The 24500-nt window shown below is 40.6% G+C and overlaps 1 protein-coding gene across 1 annotated transcript; it reads left to right on the top strand.

The window, feature by feature from the left end:
* The first annotated feature begins 4819 nt into the window (after window positions 1–4819).
* LOC114687378 (all-trans-retinol dehydrogenase [NAD(+)] ADH4) lies at window positions 4820–23030 on the top strand. Its single transcript, XM_028862034.2, has 9 exons — window positions 4820–4918; window positions 6163–6264; window positions 7510–7648; window positions 9102–9189; window positions 11101–11332; window positions 15250–15510; window positions 18209–18338; window positions 19313–19451; window positions 22174–23030. The coding sequence occupies exons 1-9, from the start codon at window positions 4901–4903 to the stop codon at window positions 22196–22198; spliced, it is 1134 nt and encodes a 377-aa protein (XP_028717867.1). The 5' UTR covers window positions 4820–4900; the 3' UTR covers window positions 22199–23030.
* The last annotated feature ends 1470 nt before the right edge of the window (window positions 23031–24500 follow it).

Raw genomic sequence — 24500 nt, forward strand, 5'->3', positions numbered from 1 at the left:
GTGGGGGAGTGGTGGGGCACAGGTGTGAGTGTGTGTGTGCCTGATGGAGGAAGTGGTGTGGGCACACATGTGTGAGTGTGTGTGTGCCCAGTGGGGAAGTGGTGTGGGCACACAGGTGTGAGTGTGTGTGTGCCCGGTGGGGGAAGTGGTGTGGGCACACGTGTGAGTGTGTGTGTGCGTGGGAAGTGGTGTGGGCACATGTGTGAGTGTGTGTGTGCCCAGTGGGGAAGTGGTGTGGGCACACATGTGTGAGTGTGTGTGTGCCCGGTGGGGAAGTGGTGTGGGCACACATGTGTGAGTGTGTGTGTGTGATGGTGGTGTGGGTATGTGGTGGAAGTGGTGTGGGCACACACACATGTGCAGCTGGAGGACAGAGGACAATGTCAAGTGTCATCTTCTGGAACACTGTTCACCCCCTTGACCTTGAGGTAGGGTCTCCCATTGGTCTAGACTCACCAAGGAGACCAGGCTAGCTGGCCGGTGAACCACAGGGAGCCTCTGTCTCTGCCACTCCAGTGCTGAGATCACAAGCAAATGCCACCATGGCCAGCATGGGCCTAGAACATGGCTTCTAGGAATCAAGTCCTGGTCCTCCCACTTGCAGACCCTTCAACACATCCATGGCTTTGTTCTGGGAACTTCAGTTTACACTTACTTCCAAAGAAGCTGTTGAAAACCTGGCAGAGTTTGGCACATCTTTAATCCCAGAACTCAGGAGGAAGAGATAGACAGATGGATCTCTGTCAGTTCAAGGGTAGTCTGGTTTACACAGTGAATTCCAGGACAGCCAGAGCCACATAGAAAGATCCTGTGTAAAAATAAAGAAAAAGAAAGAAAGAAAAAAGAAAGAAAGAAAGAGAGAGAGAGAGAGAGAGAGAGAGAAAGCAATCAAAGACGGTGATGGAAATGCAGCACCACAAGCACATGGGAAGGTGTATTGATGCCTATCTGTGTTCATGTTCATTGTGATCCCTCGGCAGACGCATAACTTGACCGGCATTTACATAGTACCTGGTGTTTTCCAGGACCCTGAAATTCTCTAGGAACGGCATATAAAATGCCATCTCAATCCTAATGACATACTACTATACCCACAGATCATGCCTAGCTCACCAGACATCATAGAAGCTTCTTCTTGTAGTAGATGGGGTTGTACAGGCAGGTACAAATAACAGAACATGAACAGGAAATCAGTTGGGGCTCATGTGGCTATCTCGGTGTGCCTAAAGAGTGGGCGAGTACGGAGTAGGGAAGACAGAGCCTATATGGCTGATGGCTACCGCAGAGTCTAGTAGGAGGGACAGCTGTGGGAGAGCTCTACTTAGGTCAGCACAGAAGCAAGAGGGTCAGAGGAGGGCAGAATGCACTAGGCAGCAGAACACGAGTCAGGACCCTCAAGGGTAAGGGTTAACATAGTTTAGTGTGTGGATAAGTGTTCGTGAACACCTGAGTGGGGTTTGAGGTTATTTGGAAAAACTTAGAGAACTCTGAATACTTTTAGACTAGAAGAGGTATCTGACTTTTTAAAAACTAGAGAAGGAGAGAGAAAAGGTTTTTAAAAGGAAACGACTAGGAATATGAATCTAGTGTTTAGAAACAGGGACTGCAGACAGAGCTGTGCCAACAGGAGACTCCATATCAAGATTACTACCACAGTGCAAACAAGAAATAATGAGAAGCCTATCTGCAGATTAGTAACAGTGGGAAGACGGAAATGAAAGGGGGTGCACAGAGCTGGTCAGTGCTGTAGAGAGGACAGCCAAGGGAGCTTGGGAACCATGAGAAAAAGAATACAGACTCTCATGTCAAAGTCACAGTAAGAGAGAGCTATTTTCAAGTTTGAAAAAAGGAGACGGATTGTTTTGTGAACATAAACACTTGAAATAGAGATGTCTACAAGCAATTAGCAGGTCCAGTCTAAAGCACCAGGGAAGTTGGAAGGAAGGAGAGGGAGATGAGAAGGAAGAGGATGGAGGATTGGATGGAGAGAAGGGAGAGTGGGATGGAGGAAGGAAGATGGAAAAGAAGGAGGAGAGGGAGGGAGGGAAGGAGGGAGGAAGGAAAGAAAGAAGGAAGGGAGGAAGAAGAAGGAAGGAAGAACTACAGTATAATGAACACAGAGATGATAAGGGTTATAGAAAAGCTCACTGCTACAGAGAAATTTTACAAAAGGATAGGTGTTTGGAAGGTTTAGTTTGATTTACAAGGAGACTACTAATAACCTTTTTAAAAATGTTTAAGTAGAAGGATAAAGATGGAACCCAGTGAATTACAAAATGAAGGATGGGGTCCTGAAAAGTGGAATAGGCCAGGCATGCTATAAAATCAAACAAACCAGCACTCAGAAGGCAGAGGCAGGCAGATCTCTGAGTTTGAAACCAGTCTTGTCTACATACTGAGTTCCAGGATAGCCAGGGCTATGTAGAGAAAACTTGTCTCAAAAGAACAGCAACAAAAAATAAACATGTGGCAGAGAAAACATGCTGTGTACTTTAAAAAGTTGGACAAAATACCTTTATTCAACATTAAACTACTGAAGTCAAGAAGAGTGAGTGAATACTATGGGAACATGAAAAAGATTGACATAGCTAAAGAGAACCACACCAACAAGGAATGCTGGCAAAAACATATTAAACTTTTTTTTTTTTTTTTTTTTTTTTTGGTTTTTCGAGACAGGGTTTCTCTGTGTAGCTTTGCGCCTTTCCTGGAGCTCACTTGGTAGCCCAGGCTGGCCTCGAACTCACAGAGATCCGCCTGGCTCTGCCTCCCGAGTGCTGGCATTAAAGGCATGTGCCACCACCGCCGGCCATACTAAACTTTTAATACACAGAATGCAGAGCTTTCATATGATCAAAATGTAAAATATGTAAAGCAGGGTCGGCGAGATGGTTCAGCAGGTAAAGACGATTGCCTCCAAGCCGACCACTTGAGTTCAATTCCCAGAGCCCATTACAGTTAAGGGAGAGAATTTAGCCCTTCAGGTTCTCCCAGCCTACACACACACACACACACACACACACACACACACACACACACACACACACTGAAATACATACACATATACACATACATACACACTAAATGTAATAAACAATTTTAAATATGCAAAGCAAAAAGTACTATAAGAAATGAAAACTGTGTAACAATGACCTTTATGAATCTCTCATTAACCAACTGATAAGCACTGTGACCTGACTCCAGAACACCAAACTGCTTATCCTCAATGATAGTCAGGGAAACAAAGATCATAAAGAATTATGTATCCTTACGTACCATCATAGGATCAAATTTAAGTCTGGTGACTAAGCATGAGTTTCTCCATCCTGTCACTCATAAGTCCAGTTAGTTTGTAAACATGAGTCACTTTGACCATCACAGTTGCACATCTGGCCATTCCCACAGCAGCCAAAAGAGCTGTCAATCAGGACGCAGTCGGATTACAGCCAGACTACAGAGGGAAAACTAGTCAGCTGTAGGGCAGAACTTTAGAGAAGATGCAGCAGGAGGAACTTGGGAGATGTGAACTCTTCCACTCATTGTCTGAGGATGGATGCATGATTTTATACATAGGTCTAAGGTTGTAAATCTAAAAATAAAATATAATTTTTTAATTGAGTTGGTAGTCGGTTGGAGACATTCCTTGTCTCAAACAGCCATCATAAATGACTCTGGCCCACGGCATCAGTGGCCAGGGTCCAGGTCAGGCAGGCACTAGGCACTGGTCCTCAGGGGCTGAGGCACTGCTGTCTGTGGAGGACACTGTGAGACCCAGAGCCGCTGGGACTGCTTGTCAGGCCCGCACATCCACAGGGGCAATGAGAGTTGTTCCCCAACAGTGAGTACAGGACTCCCTGACTGCAGCAGCTAAAGGCGACTCGGGCAGCTCTGGAGCCAGTGGCTTTTTAGCACCTGAAACAAAAATGTTTCCATGTTCCAACAGTCAGTGTTGCCGTGTTAGTATGTGCTGGCTGCACCAGTCCTGAATGTCCCCTCAGCAGACTCAAGCATGTGCAGCAAGGCTCACGAAGAGAAATTTTATGCAGACACTGACTCACCATGAGCAAAAAGAAAAAACAGCATAAAAGGGAGGGATGCATAAATTATGGTGAGTTGAAACAGTGTAATGCTCAACAATAAGAAAAATAAACTACAATCAAAGGCAGTGGATGACTGGAAAGATGGCTCAGCAATTAAGAGTACTGGCCACTCTTCCAGAGGAGCTGGTTCAATTCCTAGAACCTAAATGGCAGCTCACAACTGTCTATGACTCCAATCCTATGAGCTCTGACAATCCCTCTGGCTCGCATGGACACCAAGCCCCCAGGTGCTACACACAGATGCAGTCAAAACACCCATACACATAAAATAAATAAACAAAGGCACTGGGAACGATCAGCAAAGGGAATTAAGGGGGAGACACATGGAAGGATATACAGATATATGAGTCTATTCACACAAACTTAGTAATAAACAAAACTAAACTATTAGATAGGGAAGCAAAATATGCAGTAAAATCACAAATTGCAAGGAAATTATCCGGATGTAGAAGAGAAGAACAGGTGAGAGGGACGCTCCAGAGCGATTGAAATACCTTTGATTAGTAGTTATTTGTGACTCAGCCTTACACTAGTGCACTATCCTCTACTTAATATACTGTAATAAAAGATAAGAAAAGAGCTAATTAAAAAAAAGTCTTGGTGCCAGCTGGGAGCGATGAGTTTGTAGATGAACTATGACAGTACAAATGTCACAGCAGGAGTCAGGCAGGGCTGTGATTGGACAACCAGCCAGCAGGATTGCTATTATTTATTCAGAGTCCTCAGTACAGGACACAGAGCATTCTGGGTAGAGGTGAAAGGCCAGTCAGAAAGACACTTCCAAAACAAGCTGCCTAAGGAAGATGGGCACCAAGGGAAAGGTAAGTACATAACCTATGTCTGCATTTGGCTTCTGCTTCTTTTGTGTCTCTGCACATTGGCTGGAGATGCTTCCTTCTGGGTCACACTCAAGGCACAGCGATTTAAAGTCAACTAAAGGGTAGGAACTGTCCATAAGCTAGAAATCTGTTCTAAGGAAAAACAACTCTGCATTTGCTGAAGAGTCTTCTAGGGTACTCACATATTATTTACATGGTGGCAGGGGGAAAATGAAGTTGTCTATGCTCTAACCATCACTGCAGAGTATGTATTTAAAACATGGGAACGGATGGGACAAAGTAGATTGCAAAATGCTATGTGTATGCCCCCATGTGAGGACATCCAAAGGTTTTTCAACATAAGGAGGAAGAAAATGATAAAAGTAGAGATGGATTTCTTTGTCTTCTATTTTCAAAACCTATTATAATTAATGTACTTTGCATTTGTAATATAAAAAATAACATTTTATATTGCAAAGAACAATTGAGAAGCACGTTTTCAAATGGTCAAAAAATTTTATATCAACAGTACAGGTTGTAGTAAGGACAAAGGATTATAGACTTCCTTTCAATTTTACTTATATTTGAAATTAAAAATGTAATTTGAGACTGAAAAAATTAATATAGGAATTAATTAATTAGGCATTTGGTTTCTTTTCATGCACTTTAACTCAATTCTAGAAAGAGAACAATTTCTATTGAACTTACATTCTACTGATAAACTGACTGTGTAAGCCTCACTTCCCAGATATCTTACCATCTGGAGACCTCAGTTAAACTCAAGTTAGTGGGTTTAGGGTGGGACGTTCTTCTCTAACAGTTCCAGAGTGACAGGAATACCTGTTGGTCCAATGACCACACTCCAGTAGTAAATCATACCTATGCTAATGACCTGAGCTCAGGTACTTTAGAGTGCAAATGCCCACTGGCCATCTACCAAAACTTTAAGCCTTATAATTGTATCTTCTTTGCTATAGAGATAAATATGTAGGCATGGTATTAGGATAAGTTTTCATACATTTGTTTCTTCAAAATATAAATATTACAATGGCTATAACACAGAAATTAACTTCTGTTAAGATATCTTCTCCTGGAAATATTGTAAGTATACATGCATCTAGTCACAAACTTCTTTTTCATATAGTTACGGCATTGGCTTTTTTGGACAAAATCATCTTATTCTATCTTTCCCTCCCTTCCCTCACCACTATTCTCTCTCTCACCTCTCTCCTTCCTCTCTCTTTCAGGTTATTACATGCAAGGCAGCCGTTGCCTGGGAAACAGGCAGTCCCCTTTGCATTGAAGAAGTTGAAGTGTCTCCCCCTAGGGCTCGTGAAGTTCGAATTCAGGTGAGTAGGGACTTTAGCTGAGCAATACAGATATGGCCCTGAACTAAATGTTGACTTTCCCCTAGGGGCAGCTTTATTTTTAGATCCAGGTTTAATAAGAGGCATTATCATATGTCTTAGTTAGGATTCCTATTGCTATGAAGAGACACCATGACAATAGCAACTCTTATAAAGGAAAATATTTAATTGTGATAGCTACTTACAGTTCAGAGGTTTAGTCCATTATCATCATGGCAGGAAGCAAGGCAGCATGCATGATGCTAGAGAAGGAGCTGAGAGGTCTACATCTTGACTCACTCGCAACAGGAAGTGATCTGAGACACTGGGTGTGGCTTAAGCATATATGAGACCTCAAACCCCACCTCCACAATGACATACTTCCTCCAACAAAGACACTCTTCTTAATAGTGTCACTTTCTTGGGGGGGGGGGTATTTTCTTCTAAACCACTACATCATGCTTTTGTATAGTGGGCTTGAAATTTAATTCAACTATCTTAATATTGATACCAACCCTAAGAATCAGCAAAGTAACTTAACTTTGGATTAGAATTAGGTTTTCTTTTTGTTTTCAAAATGCTAATTATGGGAAAGTGATATTTTTTAAAAAGGGGAGAAAGAGAAGCAGGTCCAAAGCAAAGGAGGTTGAGAACCTGGAGAGCATCCCTGGGCCACAGAGGTCACAGGTGTCAATAGACAGGATTAGGGTTGGGTCAGTAGGGAGGAGTAGAACAGAACCATTAACAGGAAGTCCAAAGTTATCCACTTCTCCTCTGGACCAACCTATCACAGGTTTGTGTGGGAGGGTGCACGAAGAAGCCTCACGGACGAATCTGAAGAATCATACTGGGACCAGTTGAAGAGAGATTGGGACATAGTTGCTCTTTACTACAGAAGATTTATTACCTCCACTTTACTTCCTGCAGTCTCCACAGAGTAGAACAAGCCATGTAGACCCATGTTCTCCCCACTGCCTGGTGTGCATTCTCTCATCCCTTTTACCTTTGATTTTTCCTCTCCTAGAGACAGTATCACCAACACTGGCTTTTTTCCCCAGCAACAATGAAAATTAGAAAATTAAACTGGACTCCAGGAAGAAAGAAATATAGCCTAGTAAATTATATATGTCCCTTTTTTTCAAACTATAATTCTTTTACTGAATATTTGGGCTGCTGTAATGCTTCAAGATACCACTGGGCCTAAGAGCACAGCCACAAAACACAGCTCAAGTCTGTCTTGCTTTGTAGGTAATTGCCATGTGTGTGTGCCCAACGGACATCAACGCTACCAACCCTCAGAAGAAAGTGCTCTTCCCAGTAGTTCTTGGCCATGAGTGTGCAGGAATTGTAGAAAGCGTTGGGCCAGGAGTGACCAACTTCAAACCGGGTATTTCACCTACTGATTTCAATGGACTAGAAATTCCCAGCCTTTCCTGTGATGGCTCCTCACAACTGCCTTTGCTTTTTAGGATGTCTGGGCTTTGCTTACAGAGTTCATCTTTCCCAGAGAAACAGTGACACAAGCCATCTGTCAGGGCATAACAAGGAAGCGGAATATTTGAAACCAGAACAGCCTCGTAAAATCCTGGAAATACCACCATTTATTTACACAAACAAAGAAGTTGTCATATAAAGCACAGCTATAGGGTTAGTGTAAACTGAAGCTTCCATGGCTCACAGATACTTCCTCCATGTGAAATGGAAATTTACTTTATGGTTATGTAGAGTGAAGGCTTGCAGGAGGCTTAAGGGAAAAGCATCACACACATGTAAATGTTAGTTGAAGTGCTATTTTAGAAGTTCCTAAGATAAAACACAATACCCTGAAGCAAACCAGTGGATCATATTTTATAACATATATATAAACATATATACTATGCTCACAGAAACAGATTGCTCCCTCAAAACCTTCACCCTTGAAGGTATGACCAGTGTCAACCTTTAGTCCTGACTCTGCCACTTACTAGCTGTGTGACTGGGGACAGTTATAATGTTTTTTTTCTCTTTTCTAAAACAGCAGATGTGAGAAGTAAAATAATAACATTAGCAATGTTTTGACTGCCATACACCAACGTTGGTCATCAAAGAACCAAACAGAAACTGGATGGAGAGCTAGAAAATATGGGATTTTAAAGTGAATCAGAATGGTACAAAATGGGCAGTGATATAAAGTCTGTGTTCTACCTCTAGCCTAGCATGTCCCACCTCCTCTGTCCTACAAGGATGCTCTCTATACACTCAATACAGAGCATTTGGGAAGGCAGTAAACAGTCATACTCAAGAAACTTCAGTGAACATATTCCCAGCCAGAACTCTGTACCTGCCAATACCAGTACAGGCTGTTACTTGGCTGCTGAGCAGATTAAGAAAGAAAAGAGTGCAGTACTTGAAAGAACTCACAGTCCTCTATTCTCCTGAAATACTATATTTTTGTTGAATATAAAATGTATAACTATAAAAAAAGGGTGTTTTCACTAGGTGGTGGTGGTGCACGCCTTTAATCCCAGCACTTGGGAGGCAAAGCCAGGCAGATCTCTGTAAGTTCGAGGCCAGCCTGGGCTACCAAAGTGAGTTCCAGGAAAGGCACAAAGCTACACAGAGAAACCCTGTCTCGAAAAACCAAAAAAATAAAATAAAATAAAATAAAATAAAATAAAATAAAATAAAGGGGGGGGTGTTTTCCACTGATTTATCTGAGAGAAAGTTTTTTAGGGCTGGGAATCAAGCCTGAGACCTTGCATAAATAGGCAAGTTCTCTACCACCAGTTCATATCATAGCCATGCTTCAGAAACTATGACTACATCTTAGGTACCATCTAACATGCAGCCTTTCTTTCTAGGTGACAAAGTAATTCCATTCTTTGCACCGCAGTGTAAAAAGTGCAAGTTCTGTCTGAGTCCTCTTACAAACCTCTGTGGGAAAATCCGGTAAGTCCCCCCTGACTGTTAATAAGAGTGTAAGTAGGTATGACTGTCTTGGACACACTGGCCAAACATAAATGGAGGTGAAAGGATGAGAACTTTCCCTGACTAATTCTACTTCTATGTGCCTATAAGACATTGTTCCAAACACACAGGAAGAGAAACATGCTAAAATGTTCAATCACATGGTTTATAAGAACAACCACAGGAGTGTCCTTCAGTGAAAGAATAGGTTTATCTACTGCTATATAGTAACATAATGAAATACAATATAATGAAAATAGCTAGTCTTAAAATATACATATTAACCTAATTTTACACACATGTTAATAGAAAGAAGTAAGATGCTAAAGGATGTATTATATAGTGTGTCACAGAAAGACAGTACCAGGATTTATGGTTACATGTGTATGTAACAAAAGTGTAAACACATCACTGGAATGATAAATTCCAAGTTAAACTTGTATGTACTTCTAGGAGAGGGAGAATGAATATGTAGAAGCACAGTAGTTTTCTCCAGGGACACACAGCTTCAGATACTGAACTCAGGTTTTTCACACAGACACTGTGGCTCAATGGTTGTGAATCTTAGTCACCTCAGATTGATTGTTTTGTTTTGTTTTGTTTGTGTTGTTTTTGTCTTTTCAAGTCAGGGTTTCTCTGTGTAGTTTTGGTGCCTGTCCTGGATCTCGCTCTATAGACCAGGCTGGTCACAAACTCACAGAGATCCACCTAGCTCTGCCTCCCGAGTGCTCGGATTAAAGACGTACACCACCACTACCCAACCACCTCAGACTTATTTTATTGAGGCCATAGAAAGATGCATTTGTCCTGAATGCTGATTGAAGCTTGTTATTTAGGAAGTTAAAACCTGGGCTGGAGAGATCGCTCAGCAGTTAAAAGTGCAGAGGACTTGGGTTCAGTTACCCACATCCACACAGTGACTCATAACCACCTATAACTCCAGTTCTAGGAGCTCCCTCTCCTGGCCTCTGTGACACCTACACACATGTGGCACATATATACTCACACACATACACACACATAATAGGCAAATCTTTTACAAAAATAAGTTAAAGCCTTATTACTCATATCCATGCCTCTGTTTCACTATCTACAAGAAGATACTAATGTCAGTTTGCAAGGCTGGATTAAAACTATACTTTTGGAAATTCTTAATGAAATGATGAATTTAGACAATGGCCATGAATTCTAACAGTATAAAAAGAGAAATAATAAGATGCAATGAGCCCTCAAGGTACATCACACCACCTCTGAAGTATTCCCCCCAAAAAATGTGAAATCTGAATCAGACATTTCAATAAAAACTTCTAATTTAAGAGGAAAGGCTGAAACAGAGAGTTGTGTTAAACCAGCTTTCAGTAGAACAACCAGCAACACTCATAAGGAGAGAAATTCAGGACTGACGACTCCAGTTATCCACAAGGAAATTACAATATGGGAGATATAAATTTAAAATGACATCTTAATAAAATGCAATATGCCGACTTAAAGGAATCCTTTAGAAATATGTACTGAGATATCTCAATACAAATAAAATGATATGATGTGGGAGATGTGTGTATTATGGAAGGTGGCAGGTGAAACTTGACTGGACAGTTAATTAAGATGGAAGGTCATTGGAGTACATGGAGGATCATTGTACTAATCTATTTTTAGTTTTACTTGAACTTTCTATCAGAAAAAAAAAAAAACGTGAGTTAACAATATAGCCCTTAAAAGAGCTCTTGACACACAAAAAGCACTCAACAGAAGTTTGTTGGTATTTACACTAAAATAGCTCAAAAATACTATGTATGATGTGAAAAGTACCAAATTATTTTCCCAACTTTGCCGTTTGATTCCATAAAACATTCATGACAAATATATGATAACTGTGTCCTTTTCTTTTTCTAGGAACTTTAAATGCCCCAATACTGAACAAGAGCTCATGGAAGACAGAACAAGCAGATTCACCTGCAAAGAAAAACCAATTTACCATTTCATGGGAGTCAGTTCATTCTCTCAGTACACTGTAGTTTCAGAAGCCAATCTTGCCAGAGTCGATGATGACGCAAACTTGGAGAGAGTTTGTCTGATTGGATGTGGGTTCTCATCAGGCTACGGGGCTGCCATAAACACTGCCAAGGTAAATGCTATGCTGTCTGCAAACAGAGGTTACCGGGAGACAACGTTATATAAAGAAGTTAGAAGAACTGTCTTCACAATCTGGCTACATTGCTTATTGCCACTATAATTAGCTGTATCATTTGTTGCCTCTGTGATTTTCTTTTTCCACGTACTGAGGATTGATTGAACCCAAGGCTCTGCACCTGCTAGAAAGATGCTGTACCAATGAGCTACATCTCCATTTCAGCCTCTGTGATTTTATGTGGGCTATTAGATGTCTCTAAATAATAGTATCAGTAGTTGTGAGCATATTAAGTTGTATTGCATATATAAAAATTGGTTTAGCAGGCTACATATAGATGTGCCCTGATTTAAATAAAGTTCATTTAAACATGACCTCTAAATATGAATGCTCATCTGCTGACAACAGCAAATGGAGAAACCCCACCTATCTCCATTTGGTCACCCCGCTTTCTCCCTGATTCTGTAGATTATTCTCCCTCAATCAATAAGAATTTACCCATTTCTCAACCCCTTGTGGCTTCAAGAGATTATGTTCTTGCAAGATGTGTTCCTGGGGTCCTATTAGGATTTGAACACTCTTGCAAGGCTGACTAGGTTACAAACAAAGAGAGAAGATAGTTTTAAAACAAAAAGATTTCTTAGGTGGATACTTCAGACATCCCTTAAGCACTCCAGCAAAGAAGCCCCATCTCTCCCTGATGACCCCACCAGATATATTAGATATAAGTAAAGCCTATCACTATCTATGTAGTTGGGTTTTTCTTTGGGCCACCAGCTCACAAATAGTGACATGGAGACTTATTAATTCTGAAAGCTTGACCTTAGCTTAGGCTTGTCCCACTAGCTCTTATGACTTATATTAACCCATTTATTTTCATCTTCATTCTGTCATGTGGTTCATTACCTCATCTCTCCATACTGCCCACGCTGTTTCCTCTGCAGCCAGCTGGCAAGTCTGTCTTTCTTCTTCCCAGAGTCCTCTCTGTCCCAGAAGTGCCATCTAACCTCTTCCTGCCCAGCTATTGGCCATTCAGCTCTTTATTAAGCCAATCAGAAGGTGCCTTGGCAAAGATACAACTTTACAGTGTAAACAAATATTCCTTAACATTTCTATCCATCTATCTATCTATCTATCTATCTATCTATCTATCTATCTATCTATCTATCATCATCATCTGTCTATCTGTAGCTCACTCATTCACTGCTCCCACCACCACTACATCTACCAGGCTGCCCTCAAACCCCTGGTCCTAGGTCCTACTGACTCTGCCTTCCAAGTGCCAGAATTACAGGCAAGAGCCACACCATGCTGGACTTCTGCTTTGAATTTAGATTTTGATGGTTTGGGTATTTTTTTAACTTCTCATAAAATGTATTTATTTTATGTATCTGAGTATATTGCCTGCATGTATATGCACTATAGAATATATGTGCCTGTGGATCAGAAGAGGGTATCCAATTCCCTATAACTGGAGTTACAGATGTTTGTGAGCTCCCATGTGAGGGCTGGGAATCAAACCTGGATCCTCTACAAGAACAGCAGGTGCTCTTAACCACTGAGCCCTCTCTTCAGTTCCTTGAATGATTTTAATTAATGGAAATTATATATGGAGTTCTGATGTTATGACATACAAACTGATATAATGTGGTATTCTGATAGACAGGCAGAGATAGATAGATAGATAGATAGATAGATAGATAGATAGATAGATAGATGGATGGATGGATGGATGGATGGGTGGGTGGGTGGATGGTTAAATTATAAAATAACATACCTATTTCCTCACAAAATTACCTTCTCATAGTAAAAAAAACCTTTACTTGTATCTCCAGCAATATTTAAGTATAGATTAGCTGCTGCTGATAGTCACCATTCTGGGTAAATTTCCTCAGATGTTTTTGGTATTAGCACTGAGTTGGCTGTATGGTTTGAAAATATATTCTCCCATTTCATAGGTTTTCTCAATTCTGTTGTCTGTCTCCTTGGTTACTCAAATTATTAGACTGATATAATCTCATTCATCTATTTTTCTTTTGTTTCCCATGCTTCAATTTCTTTGTTTTGTTCTGGTTTTGGAGACAGGGCCTCACTAGGAAGCCCACAATGGCCTTGTTTGATCTTGTGATCTTTGTCCCAGCTCCTGTGCTCTTTAGAGTAAGATTCAAGAAATCACTGTGTAGATCATGGTCATGAATACTTTGCCTTATGTTTCTTCTAGCAGATTTATAGCTTTATCTGTTGCATTTAAGTGTTTAACCCACTGTGAGCTGAATTTGTATATGGTATAAGAGTCAATTGGGCATGGTGGCACATGCCTTTGATCACACTAGGAGGCAGAGGCATATGAATCTCTGTGGATTTGAGGCTACCCCGATCTACATAGTGAGTTCAAGACAGCCAGAGCTATACAGAGAGATCCTTGTCTCAAAAAAAAAAAAAAAAAAAAAAAAAGGAAGTCTAATTTTGTTTTGCATGTTGTTATCAATTTTTTCAGCACAGTTTACTCAAAAGTCTGTCTTTCCCTGCTGCATAAAGTAAAAATGTGCAACATCTGTGCTCCTTACTAATTATGCTTCCAAATTAGTTGACATCAACATGTCCCATGGACAGATTTTATCTCTTCTTTGTGCTTATTCTGTAATCTAAACAGTTTCTAATACTCATCAGAAAATACTAATTAAGCTTTTCTCTGTGTCATATTTTCTGCCACTCTTCTAAGAATTTGTGCCAACTACATGACTTCTCTTACCATATTTTAAGTCAATGTAAGAAGCCCTTCATCAAGGACTCGGTATCTATGAATCCTCAATAATGCAGGAGATTAAACAAGCCTCTGCATTAAAACACTGGCCAGCCATGGTGGCTCATACTCAGATTCCCAGCATTCAAGAGACTGAGGCCAGAGAATCACCATGAGGCCAGTGCTGGCTAAATAGTGACTTCCAGGTCAGCTAGGTCTACAATGTGATACCTGTTTCAAAACCAAACCAAGAAAGGGAGCGGGGGTTATAAAGTATTGTGTATGGTATAAGAAAAGCAAAACAGCCCTGACTTCTGACTGAAGAATCAAGACCAGTTTCATGGAGAGACTGTTGTTTAGGCCAGGCCTAGAAGGATAGGATCTATTCTAAGGAAATGGGATGGAAAGTACGCTGGCTGGATTCAGGAAGAGGAAATTGAGACACCGTGAGAGAAAAGTATACCATATATGGCTGTTGTGGAAAATCATGGAAAGGGAAATGACACTGAAAGGGACAGGAGTCACCAAAAATTTACCAAGGATGGTATCACATGCCCGTACTATACAGTACTATATAGAGGCCTAAGCAAGATGATCTCAAGGTCAAGGCCACTGTGGCCTACTAGTGAGAACGTGTCTCCAACAAGCAAATGAGCATCCTTCAGTTCCATGAAAAGATATTTGGACTTCATCCCACCTAAATAAAGTGACAATCTGGAATAATCAAGTGTAACCATTTATAGAAATATTTATAAAATTTATAGAAATATTAATCGTCATTCAAAAACAGCACAGCAAAATAAGGTCCACTAGAACTATAGATGCCAATTTACCTCTCACCCAGTTTCAATGAGGGAAAAAACAACTCCTTTAGAGTGCGTGGGCCTTTTAACTGTTTTCTAACACCACTGAAGGGCAAAGTGAAATAAGGGAATTCTTTCCACTTCGGTTTTCTCCTTATGAACTGATAGCTTAATGGCCCTTAAAAACTTTTACAAAGTTTGGTAGGAATGCATCTGTCTTCACATTGGCAGATTCTCACCATTGGATACATCCTAGCTTTATAACAGACATTTTTTAATGTATGTGTCTGAGTCATCTCTCCCTCTCCTATGAAAGAAAAAGCTAAGAGCAGCAGCTCTAAGTCATGCTGCACTTTTTCTGCCTGCAGGTCACCCCTGGCTCTACCTGTGCTGTCTTTGGCCTGGGCTGTGTAGGTCTTTCTGCAGTAATTGGATGTAAAATGGCAGGTGCTTCCAGAATCATTGCTATTGACATCAACAGCGAGAAGTTTCCAAAAGCCAAGGCCCTGGGAGCCACTGACTGCCTTAATCCCAAGGACCTAGATAAACCCATCCAGGATGTCATCACTGAACTGACCAATGGAGGTGTGGATTTCTCCCTTGACTGTGCAGGAACAGCTCAGACCTTGGTATGTGCATTTCTCTCCCCATCCTCAGCCATTGCATCTTACTTCTAATATGTTCTTTAATCACCAAATAATAAGGGAAAGTGAGCCAAGTCTATAACAGTAGAGGTCCTCCTCATATTAAGATTTTCAAGGGCCAGAAAGAAAAGAATTGTCAACTATAAATTATCAACTACTCCCTCTGCCACTTTCTGTCCAAGCTCGCTGCTGTGGCCTTTGTATTAGTCCATTTTATGTTACTATAATGAACTACCTGTGATTCTGGTGTTTAAGAGAAAGGTGTGTTTTGCTTACATTTTGGAAACTAAAAACATCTAAACAGCACAGGGCCAACTCAGGTGAGACTCTCCTGCATCACCCCACATGCAATGGACTGTGGTGGGAGCACATGTGTCCATTAGGCCTCTTAAAGATCCCACCAGTTATCAACACTGCCAGGCAGAAGACCAATGCATGAATCCTTGCACAGTCACATCGAGTCCAAGTCACAGCATGTCCCAAACACCAGTGTGACCTCTGAGTTCAGGCCCCCAATGTGAGCAGCCATGCCACTTATCTCCACGTGTTTGTTCTTTTGACATCTCTTCTTAGGAAGAAAATAATACTTTCCAACTTTGTTTTCCATGATGATTCCAATTATTTCTAACAGGAAACTTAGGGCTTCCTTTATTTTTGCTTAGCTAGAGAAGTTCTCTGCCTCTATCAAGTCGAATAAAAAAAGACGATGAACCACCCACCACAGACAGGTCATCTCTGTAGTTTTCAATTGTAGTAGTGAGCCGCTTTATTTCTCAGGAAATAATCACCTAGATTGTACTTGCTCAAGATACTGATTTTATTTTTGTTTGTTTGTGGATGAAATGAACAAGGAGTTTATCAGCTAAGTTATTTGCCTTTTTTCTTCTTGGTTCAGTAATGTGGGTGAGAAGCAGTTGTGATGTTTTTCCATGTGAGTGACACTGTCGTGCAGCCTGGTTACTAACCCTCCTCCTAGAGGTGGTTAAAGAAGTAAAAGCTGGAAAGAAACAGACCTTGTACTGTTTCTTTCCCTGGGTCTTACCTGACTTGTGCACTCTCTGAAAGGGAATGGAGCCGGGAAGAAAGCCACTCACCAGCCACACACAAACCACCTGACAGCAGCTAGTGGGTGGTAAAAGCTGGAAACACTGGCTGCTACTGAGGACAGCACATACTCAAGGCTCTTCTCTGTGCTGTGCCCTGTGTTCTGGGCTTCCCGCCCTGCAGCTGCAGTGCTCATATCCATTCTGCTCTTCCCAGGGCTCCGATTCTACAGTGGGAGGCGACCTACCAGCCACATTGCTTTATTTAACATGACAGCTGGCACTAGACTTTGCCTTAGTTAGGGTTTCTATTGCTGTGATGAAACACCATTCCTCCATGGGGAGGGAAGGGTTTATCTGGCTTACACTTCCACACTGTAGTCCATCTTTGAATGAAGCCAGGACAGAAACTCACACAGGACAGGAACCTGGAGGCAGGAGCTGATGCAGTGCTCAGCAATGTGAAGCCAACAAAGATTTTTGTAAAAGTATCACCCCAAAAGTTCAAAATCAAATTGGCCACAAAGTATATGAACAAAGTTTACACCTGTCTTCTATATGAGTCTCAAAATATTTAAAATACTTACCTGTTTGCCTAATGGCTTCTACATGGAATGGTCTTCCACAATGAAATTTACACTTTCAATTCTTAGCATTTTTATATCAACCCCAGATTTACAATCTTCTCTGTCTCAGTCAATGATTATAGTTTATGTCTAAATCTCTTGGGTTGCTCTTTCATGTGGAGACTCAACAGCAATCAACCAAGTTCAAATTCACGGCCTCACAATCTCAACTAGAGCAGACATAACAAGCAGGATACATCCTAACTGTAGGCTAAAGAACGTAGGGAAACAAAGTATAATTTTCTAGTATTTTTGCTCAGTTTTAAATAGCATCTCTCCATATTTATCCTACTTTTAAGTCTAAGTATTCAATGTGTGCCTCTCCACCACTGAGCAATGTTTGATGCTTCTCATTTATGACTTTGGCAATAAAACTTTGAACAAGAAAACATCTGGAGAGAGAAAAAAGCAGTTCACCTAGCAGGAGGTCAGGCCACACAGACGCTACGGAATCATTTACTCTTTTCATATTTTTCAATATTTTCATCACAGGCCCAGTAAATGTTTGTGGTAGATTGCCAAATCATTACTGATTAAAGTTCATGTTTCTCAGTATTCATGTTATACGTTGCAGCCAAACAATGGTATGTGTACAGGGTAAACTATGTACCATTTCCTTTTAATATACTTTTGGTACTATTAAGATTATTTTTTAAGGCAGATGTGGAGGCGCACACCTTTAATCCCAGTGCTTGGGAGACAGAAGCAGGTGGATCTCTGAGTCTTAGGCCAGCCTGGTATACAGAACAAGTTCCAGGACAGTCAGGGTTGCACAGAGAAACCCTGTCTCAAAATACAAAAGAAAACAAAAAAGAATGATTTTTGTGGGTTTTACATGTAACAGAACACTAAAGCCTCAAGGTTCAATCAGATAATGTGATGGCCTTCTTAACTTGAACCTATTATGTAACTGGCAACATTGTACAAAGTTTCCCTGGAGCACTGTATATAGCCACACCAGAGTTCCTGTTTATTTCTCTGCTTGCCCAGGTAATCTTCTGTTTGACATTTCAGAAAGCAGCGGTGGAGTGCACGATATTTGGCTGGGGATCATGTACTGTGGTTGGAGCAAAGGTTGAAGAAATGAATATATCCACTGTGGACTTTATAATGGGCCGTTCTATAAATGGAACGTTCTTTGGTGGTCAGTTTTTTCTTTAGAGTTTTTCATTTTCCTTGTCAATATATGAAACTATTTAAGATTATTGAATTTTGAAAAGAATAATAATTTTTATAAACATTGAGTATATCAAAACTATTCCAATTTTTGAGAAGTAAATGACGTTTGCATGGAAATGTGACTATGATTACGAATTTGAAATTCAGTAGCTGAGGTTAGTGGTGCAAGCCTGTAATCTCATCACTCAAGAGGATGAAGCAGATGGATCATGAGTTTGAGGTAATCCTTCATATACTGAGTTCAAGGCCTACCCAAGCTGCATGACAAGAACCTATCTCAAAAGAAAAGAAAAAATTCCAAGAGGTATTGAAATGAGCCAATCAGCTGAAAGGAACAAAGGGGGAATTGGTCTAATTAAGATAATTCTTAGAAAGAGTGGATAATAATCTTGAATTTTTCTTATAAAGAAAAACTTTATTATTTATTTATTTACTTATTTTAGTTTTTTGTTTTTGTTTTTTTTGAGACAGGGTTTCTCTTTGTAGCCCTAGATATCCTAGAACTCACTCTGTAGACCAGGCTGGCCTTGTACTCAGAGATCTACCTGCCTCTGCTTCTGAGTTCTGGGATTAAAGGCATGTGCTACCACTGCCTGGCAAAGAAAAAAATTTAAATACAATAAATCCATAAAATTAAAGATGGAGCAAAGCTTAAGCTTAATGTATTTAAAGCAACCCAAATCTGACCCAGTAATTTCACCCCTTCAACAAACACACTTATCTAGATTTAAATAAACGAAAAAGACATTGAACTAGAAGAGCACCAGCAGGAGGTAGGGCAGGTAACAAGAGCGAGAACTCAGGGAGAGGAGATATTAGCAAGGTGTATTATGTACGTGTATGAATTCATAAAGATGTCTTTAAAGGAGAAACATTAAACTACTTCTGTACATCAAATGACACGCCTTTCTTCATAATGGCATTGTGGCCTAATTACAGGTTGGAAAAGTGTAGATTCTGTCCCAAACCTGGTTACTGACTACAAAAATAAGAAGTTCAATCTGGACATACTGGTGACCCATACCCTACCTTTTGACAAAATCAATGAGGCGATTGACCTGATGAACCAAGGAAAAAGGTAAACTGCCAAGTCTATGACTGAGTGGTTTAGAAATCCTTTATGATTTTTTATTTATGTCATTTTGTTTTGTGAGCACATGTGTGTATGTGTGTGTGTTCATGTGTCTGTGTGTGTGCGTATGTGCACTATGTGCATGTAGCTGCCTAAGGAAGCCAAGATAGGATGTCAGATCCCCGGAACTAGAATTACAGGCATTTGTGAGCCATCCGATGTGGGTACTGGGAACTGAACCTGGTTCCTGTGCAAGGACATCAAATGCTCCTACACAGTGAGCCATCTTTCTAACCCCAACCTTTATGATTTCTATTTAACCTAACAACTAACCAGATGTCTCTTCTGATTACTAGATTTCTTAACAGATCAAATAGTAGCCATTTGGAAAAGAGAAAGGCTTCCATTTCTGCAATACAGTGTTCTATGGTATGCAGTAGACAGTAGTGGCATACAATGACAGATGTTTTCCCTCTCACAATTGTTAACTCAAGCCAGTTGTTCCCTAGAAGGAAAGATTTCTATAGTACAATGGTAGGTTCCCCTGGTCCAGTGTGCCTAAGTCTAGAATCATTTTCTGTGATTTGTCAAAGGGCTTTCACAGTCAGAGTCCTGTGCAACCACTGAGGTATGAGCAGAGTAGCAGGTATACACAGGAATTCAGCTCTCTCTGCCTTGCCTTATCCTGGGGCTCCTGTAAGATCCCTTTACCCAACAAGCTTAGCTTAGCTGGACTGTGTTAATAAATAAAGTTGCCTGGGGGTCAGAGCTATTAGCAAGCCATAGGAAAGCAGGGCAGTGGTGGCGTACGCTTGTAATCCCAGCACTTGGTAGGCAGAGATAGGTAAGTCTCTGTGTGTTCAGGGATACAGCCAGTATTGGAGACACATGCCTTTAATCTCAATACCAGCCATAGAAAACCTGGAGGTCTATACAGACAGGCCATGATGAGGCGGTCATGTGGTTGGGTTTACAACCAATGAGAAGGCAGAACAGAAACTCTATATAAAGACTTTAACACAGGAAGTAGTTCTGGTTCGGAGAGGTAGGACCACTGCAGGAGGAAGGGTAAGGTTTTAGCTCTTAGCTCTAACCTCTTGGCTTTCTTCTTTGCATTGGTCCTGTGTTTCTTATTTAATAAGACGGTTGGTTACATCTACAGGACTGTGTCTCAGTATTGGTTCCTAGGTATTAATTTATAACAATGCTCCAAATGAGGGATTCCTAGAGGTTGGGGGCTGGGTAAGACTGGGATGAATCATTTTAGTTAATTTACAGCCTTCATTAATAGAAGCAAAGAGTGGACACCAAGAACAATGATATTTAAAAGAGAAATAGGGCAAAGAACTTAGAAGACATGGCAAAAAAAGAAGAGGGATAATTAAAGTGGAGGAGCCTAAATTAAAGTGGAAGTGATGGGAGCTGGAAGCAGAAAATAAATGCTACAGAAAAAAAATTAGGTCCATGGGGTAAGGACTCAGGTTATTTCATGGAGAAGAACCAGGAGACAATATCCCAGTGACACGTACTTTACCACTTTGAAATTTCCCATTAGTCACTCCATATCAAAAAGTTCAAGAAAGAGAGAAAAAATGGTTATTTTTATAACTATATTATGTAAATTTAATAGATGAACCCTGCAATATCTTGTAAATCTCAATATGCCCACAGTTTTCCTCAAGTTAGGAGTTGGGTTGAGAGGTCTGAGAAACTGGGGTTCACAGCTCCTCTACCACAACCCCTTTTCTCCTAAGTTCCCAGTCACAGAAGATATCCACAAGGACTACTACGTGGTAGTAGCCAAGTGAAAAGCGTCACGCTGCATTGTTAGAAGATGGCCAAATCTCCCATATTCCACAAGGAATTCTTAAGCAACTAGTGGTTGAGCAGAAGCTTAGATATAGGTCCACCTGAGGTGAGTTTCATATTCCCTCACTGGCCCTGAGGGAACCACCTAACTATCTACAGATGGACAGGTGGCCATCTCCACACAGGCACAGGAATCCCGTGAGAGGGAAAGTCCTCCTGCCTTCCTCACTACACAGACGAAAGGAGGTGACGAGAAAGCAAAGGGACACAATGACTCACTCCACAGTCCATCTAACTTCCACTTCCTGGGTAAAGAGCATGCGTAGGCATGGCACCCAGCATCGGCCAGCCTTCTTCAGCTCCTGCTGTGGTCTCTGAGATAGGGTTTCTGTCCTTGTTTATACCATCAGGATGACTCGGAGCACATCAACCTCGCTCCTTTGATGTCCTACTTTGCCATGAGTGGTGACTTCCCAACACTAAAGCCTCATTCCCCAGCTAGTACGCCTTAATTCTTGACAGCACCACCAGCAACAAGGGCCTCACTCTGTCGTGTCAAAGTTCCCACTTTCCCCCAGTCTATTAACACTGTCACAAACATTATTAACGCCATGAATGGAGAAAGATGATAAAATAGAAGAAATGATTCTTAACAATGTGGGCATGCATCTACTAAAAGAAGGAATGAGAATGAAACAAGAGAGGGGAATGAGGGTGAATATGGTCAAAGAACATTGTATACATGCATTAAAATGTCATAATGAACCCCGTTACTGCATATAAATAGTATATGTTAATAGTACATATTTCTCTAAAGAAATATAAGCTCAAACTCTAAAGTGAAAAGAAAAACAACCTGTGGACTTTGGATAAATGTTCATATAAATTGTATTTATTGTTGTTTTATTATTATTATCAGCATCCGAATAATCCTGACTTTTTGAAGATGCAGAAGTAAATTGGAATATTATCTGATTGGATCTGAGTCTGTCTGGTTGACTTATTACTTCACAGATGAGCCAAAGAAAGCTATGAGTTTAAGCACAAGTTTATACTTCACACCTCAACTTAAATAAACAATAAATTGTATAGCAAGTGCACCTATAAAACATATTCAGATTTCCTATATGAAATTACTGATGCTAGATCTGTGGCTCAGGGGAACATCTCTTGCTTAGCATGTGCAAAGTCTTGAGTTCAAAGCCCAGAAAATAAATGGATGAGGAATGAATAAGATACCTGGATAAATAGAATCATATGTTAGTAATTGCTTAAAACTATTTCTCAGGAGTAGAGGTAGGAAATTAAAAAAAAAAAAGATTGGCTGTATGTCTGTATGTTTGTAACTTCTTAAGATGAGGATGAATATGTGGAATTTCACTATACTATTCTTTCCAGTTTCATCTATGTTGACAGTTTTCCACAATAAAGAGATTTTTTACTGGAAAGAAAACTGTAACATATATATTATACGTATATGTGTGTATAAAATATTATTATATGGTTTATGTGTTCTAAAAAACTATAGGCTATTCTTCTTAAGTCTTTTTTATAATTTCTTTTTTAATATCTGTTAATTTCTCTTAGCCCCATTTTATAATCATTCACTACAATCATAAGTAATGGGATATTAAAATCTACATGAAAGAAAATGTTTAAAAGAAAAAATATATCTACATTCTCAATTTTTCTCTATAAAATAACTATTCTTTTGTCTGATAATTGTAGTACACTATGTTTTGTGTTTGCTGGACAATAAACTGTAATTGGCACAAACTGATGCTATTTTCTAAAGTCGACTGAAAGTAATAAAGAACAAGCAGGGCAGTGGTGGCGCACACTTTAATCCCAGCTCTCAGAAGGCAGAGGCAGGTGGATCTCTGAATTTAAGGCCAGCCTGTTTACAGATCAGTAATGTCTCAAAGCAGAGGCTCATATTCCTGGTTGGTTGGTTGGTTTGAAACACAGTTATGGTATGTAGTCTTTGTTGGTCTCAAAACCATGACATAGATCAGGCTGGTCTCAAATGAACAGGCCATCCTCCTCCTTATGGCTAAGTGCTGAGATCAGACATGTATCATCTGTTCCTGCTTCTTGGAGATTGTATTTTTAGAAATAGAAGAAAACTGGTCTGGACATGTGTGGTGGTTGGGTTATCTGGCCTGATAGAGGGGTGCTTCTTGTTAGCCTACAAATTGTTATGAATATTGGTCAGGAAAAAGGCTAAACAAAGGAGATTAGATTCAGGATTTTTGTTTTGAAAAAAAAGGGGGGGGAATGCTGTGGGATAATGCTCTTGTACACTGTAAAGATTTGTCACTCCTATTGGTTTCGTTAAACACTGATTAGCTGTTAGCCAGGCAGGAAGTGTAGGTGGGCAACCAGACTAGGAGAAGGCTGGGAAGAGGAAAAGCAGAGACGGAGTTGCCAGCCAGATGCAGAGGAAGTAAGATGAGAATGTTGGACTGACAAAAGGTACCAAGCCACATGGCTAAACATAGACAAGAATTACAGGTTAATTTAAGCATAAGAGCTAATTAATTATAAGTCTGAGCAATAGGCCAAACAGATTATAATTAATATGAGCCTCTGTGTGTTTATTTGGGACTGAACGGCTGCGGGACCAGCCGGGACAGACACTTCCATCTACAGGCATGTTCCCTTTCTCAATGCTGTGGGGACTAAGGCACACTTCACAGGTGTTAGCCTCTTGTGCCATCCCAGTATGCTTTGTCTTCTCTCCTTATCCCCTCTCCTCTCCTTCCCTTCCTTGACCCCTAGACTGCTTCATACCCACCTGTGTTAAAGACCTGGCTACCACAAAATGCATCATTTCCCATTGCCTTTGGCACTCAGTGACTTTCCTGAAACCTTAACACATGCTGCTACTCCTGTTTCTCAAATCTATGCTTGCAACCTCCTTGAAGGCAGAACAATCTTTGGGCACATAGACAGGAAACACGTTTGGTAACAAGTTTGTTGTCATGTGCATCCAAATAACCTATATTCATTCTTTTTTTTTGGGGGGGGGGTCGTTTCAAGACAGGGTTTCTCTGTGTAGCTTTGCGCCTTTCCTGGGACTCACTTGGTAGCCCAGGCTGGCCTCGAACTCACAGAGATCTGCCTGGCTCTGCCTCCCGAGTGCTGGGATTAAAGGCGTGCACCACCACCGCCCGGCTGTTTTGAGAATTTCATATATGAGTATTGTATTTACATTGTTTCTATCCATCTTCCCTCTCCAATTCC

Source organism: Peromyscus leucopus, chromosome 6 (assembly GCF_004664715.2).
Source record: "Peromyscus leucopus breed LL Stock chromosome 6, UCI_PerLeu_2.1, whole genome shotgun sequence".
Taxonomy (NCBI): domain Eukaryota; kingdom Metazoa; phylum Chordata; class Mammalia; order Rodentia; family Cricetidae; genus Peromyscus; species Peromyscus leucopus.

What these genes read in the sequence shown, in the direction of transcription:
- LOC114687378 (XM_028862034.2), top strand. An exon ending in CAGGAACAGCTCAGACCTTG is followed by an intron (nt 15,511 to 18,208) that starts GTATGTGCATTT and finishes TTGACATTTCAG; the next exon opens with AAAGCAGCGGTGGAGTGCAC. An exon ending in CTGATGAACCAAGGAAAAAG is followed by an intron (nt 19,452 to 22,173) that starts GTAAACTGCCAA and finishes TATTATTATCAG; the next exon opens with CATCCGAATAATCCTGACTT.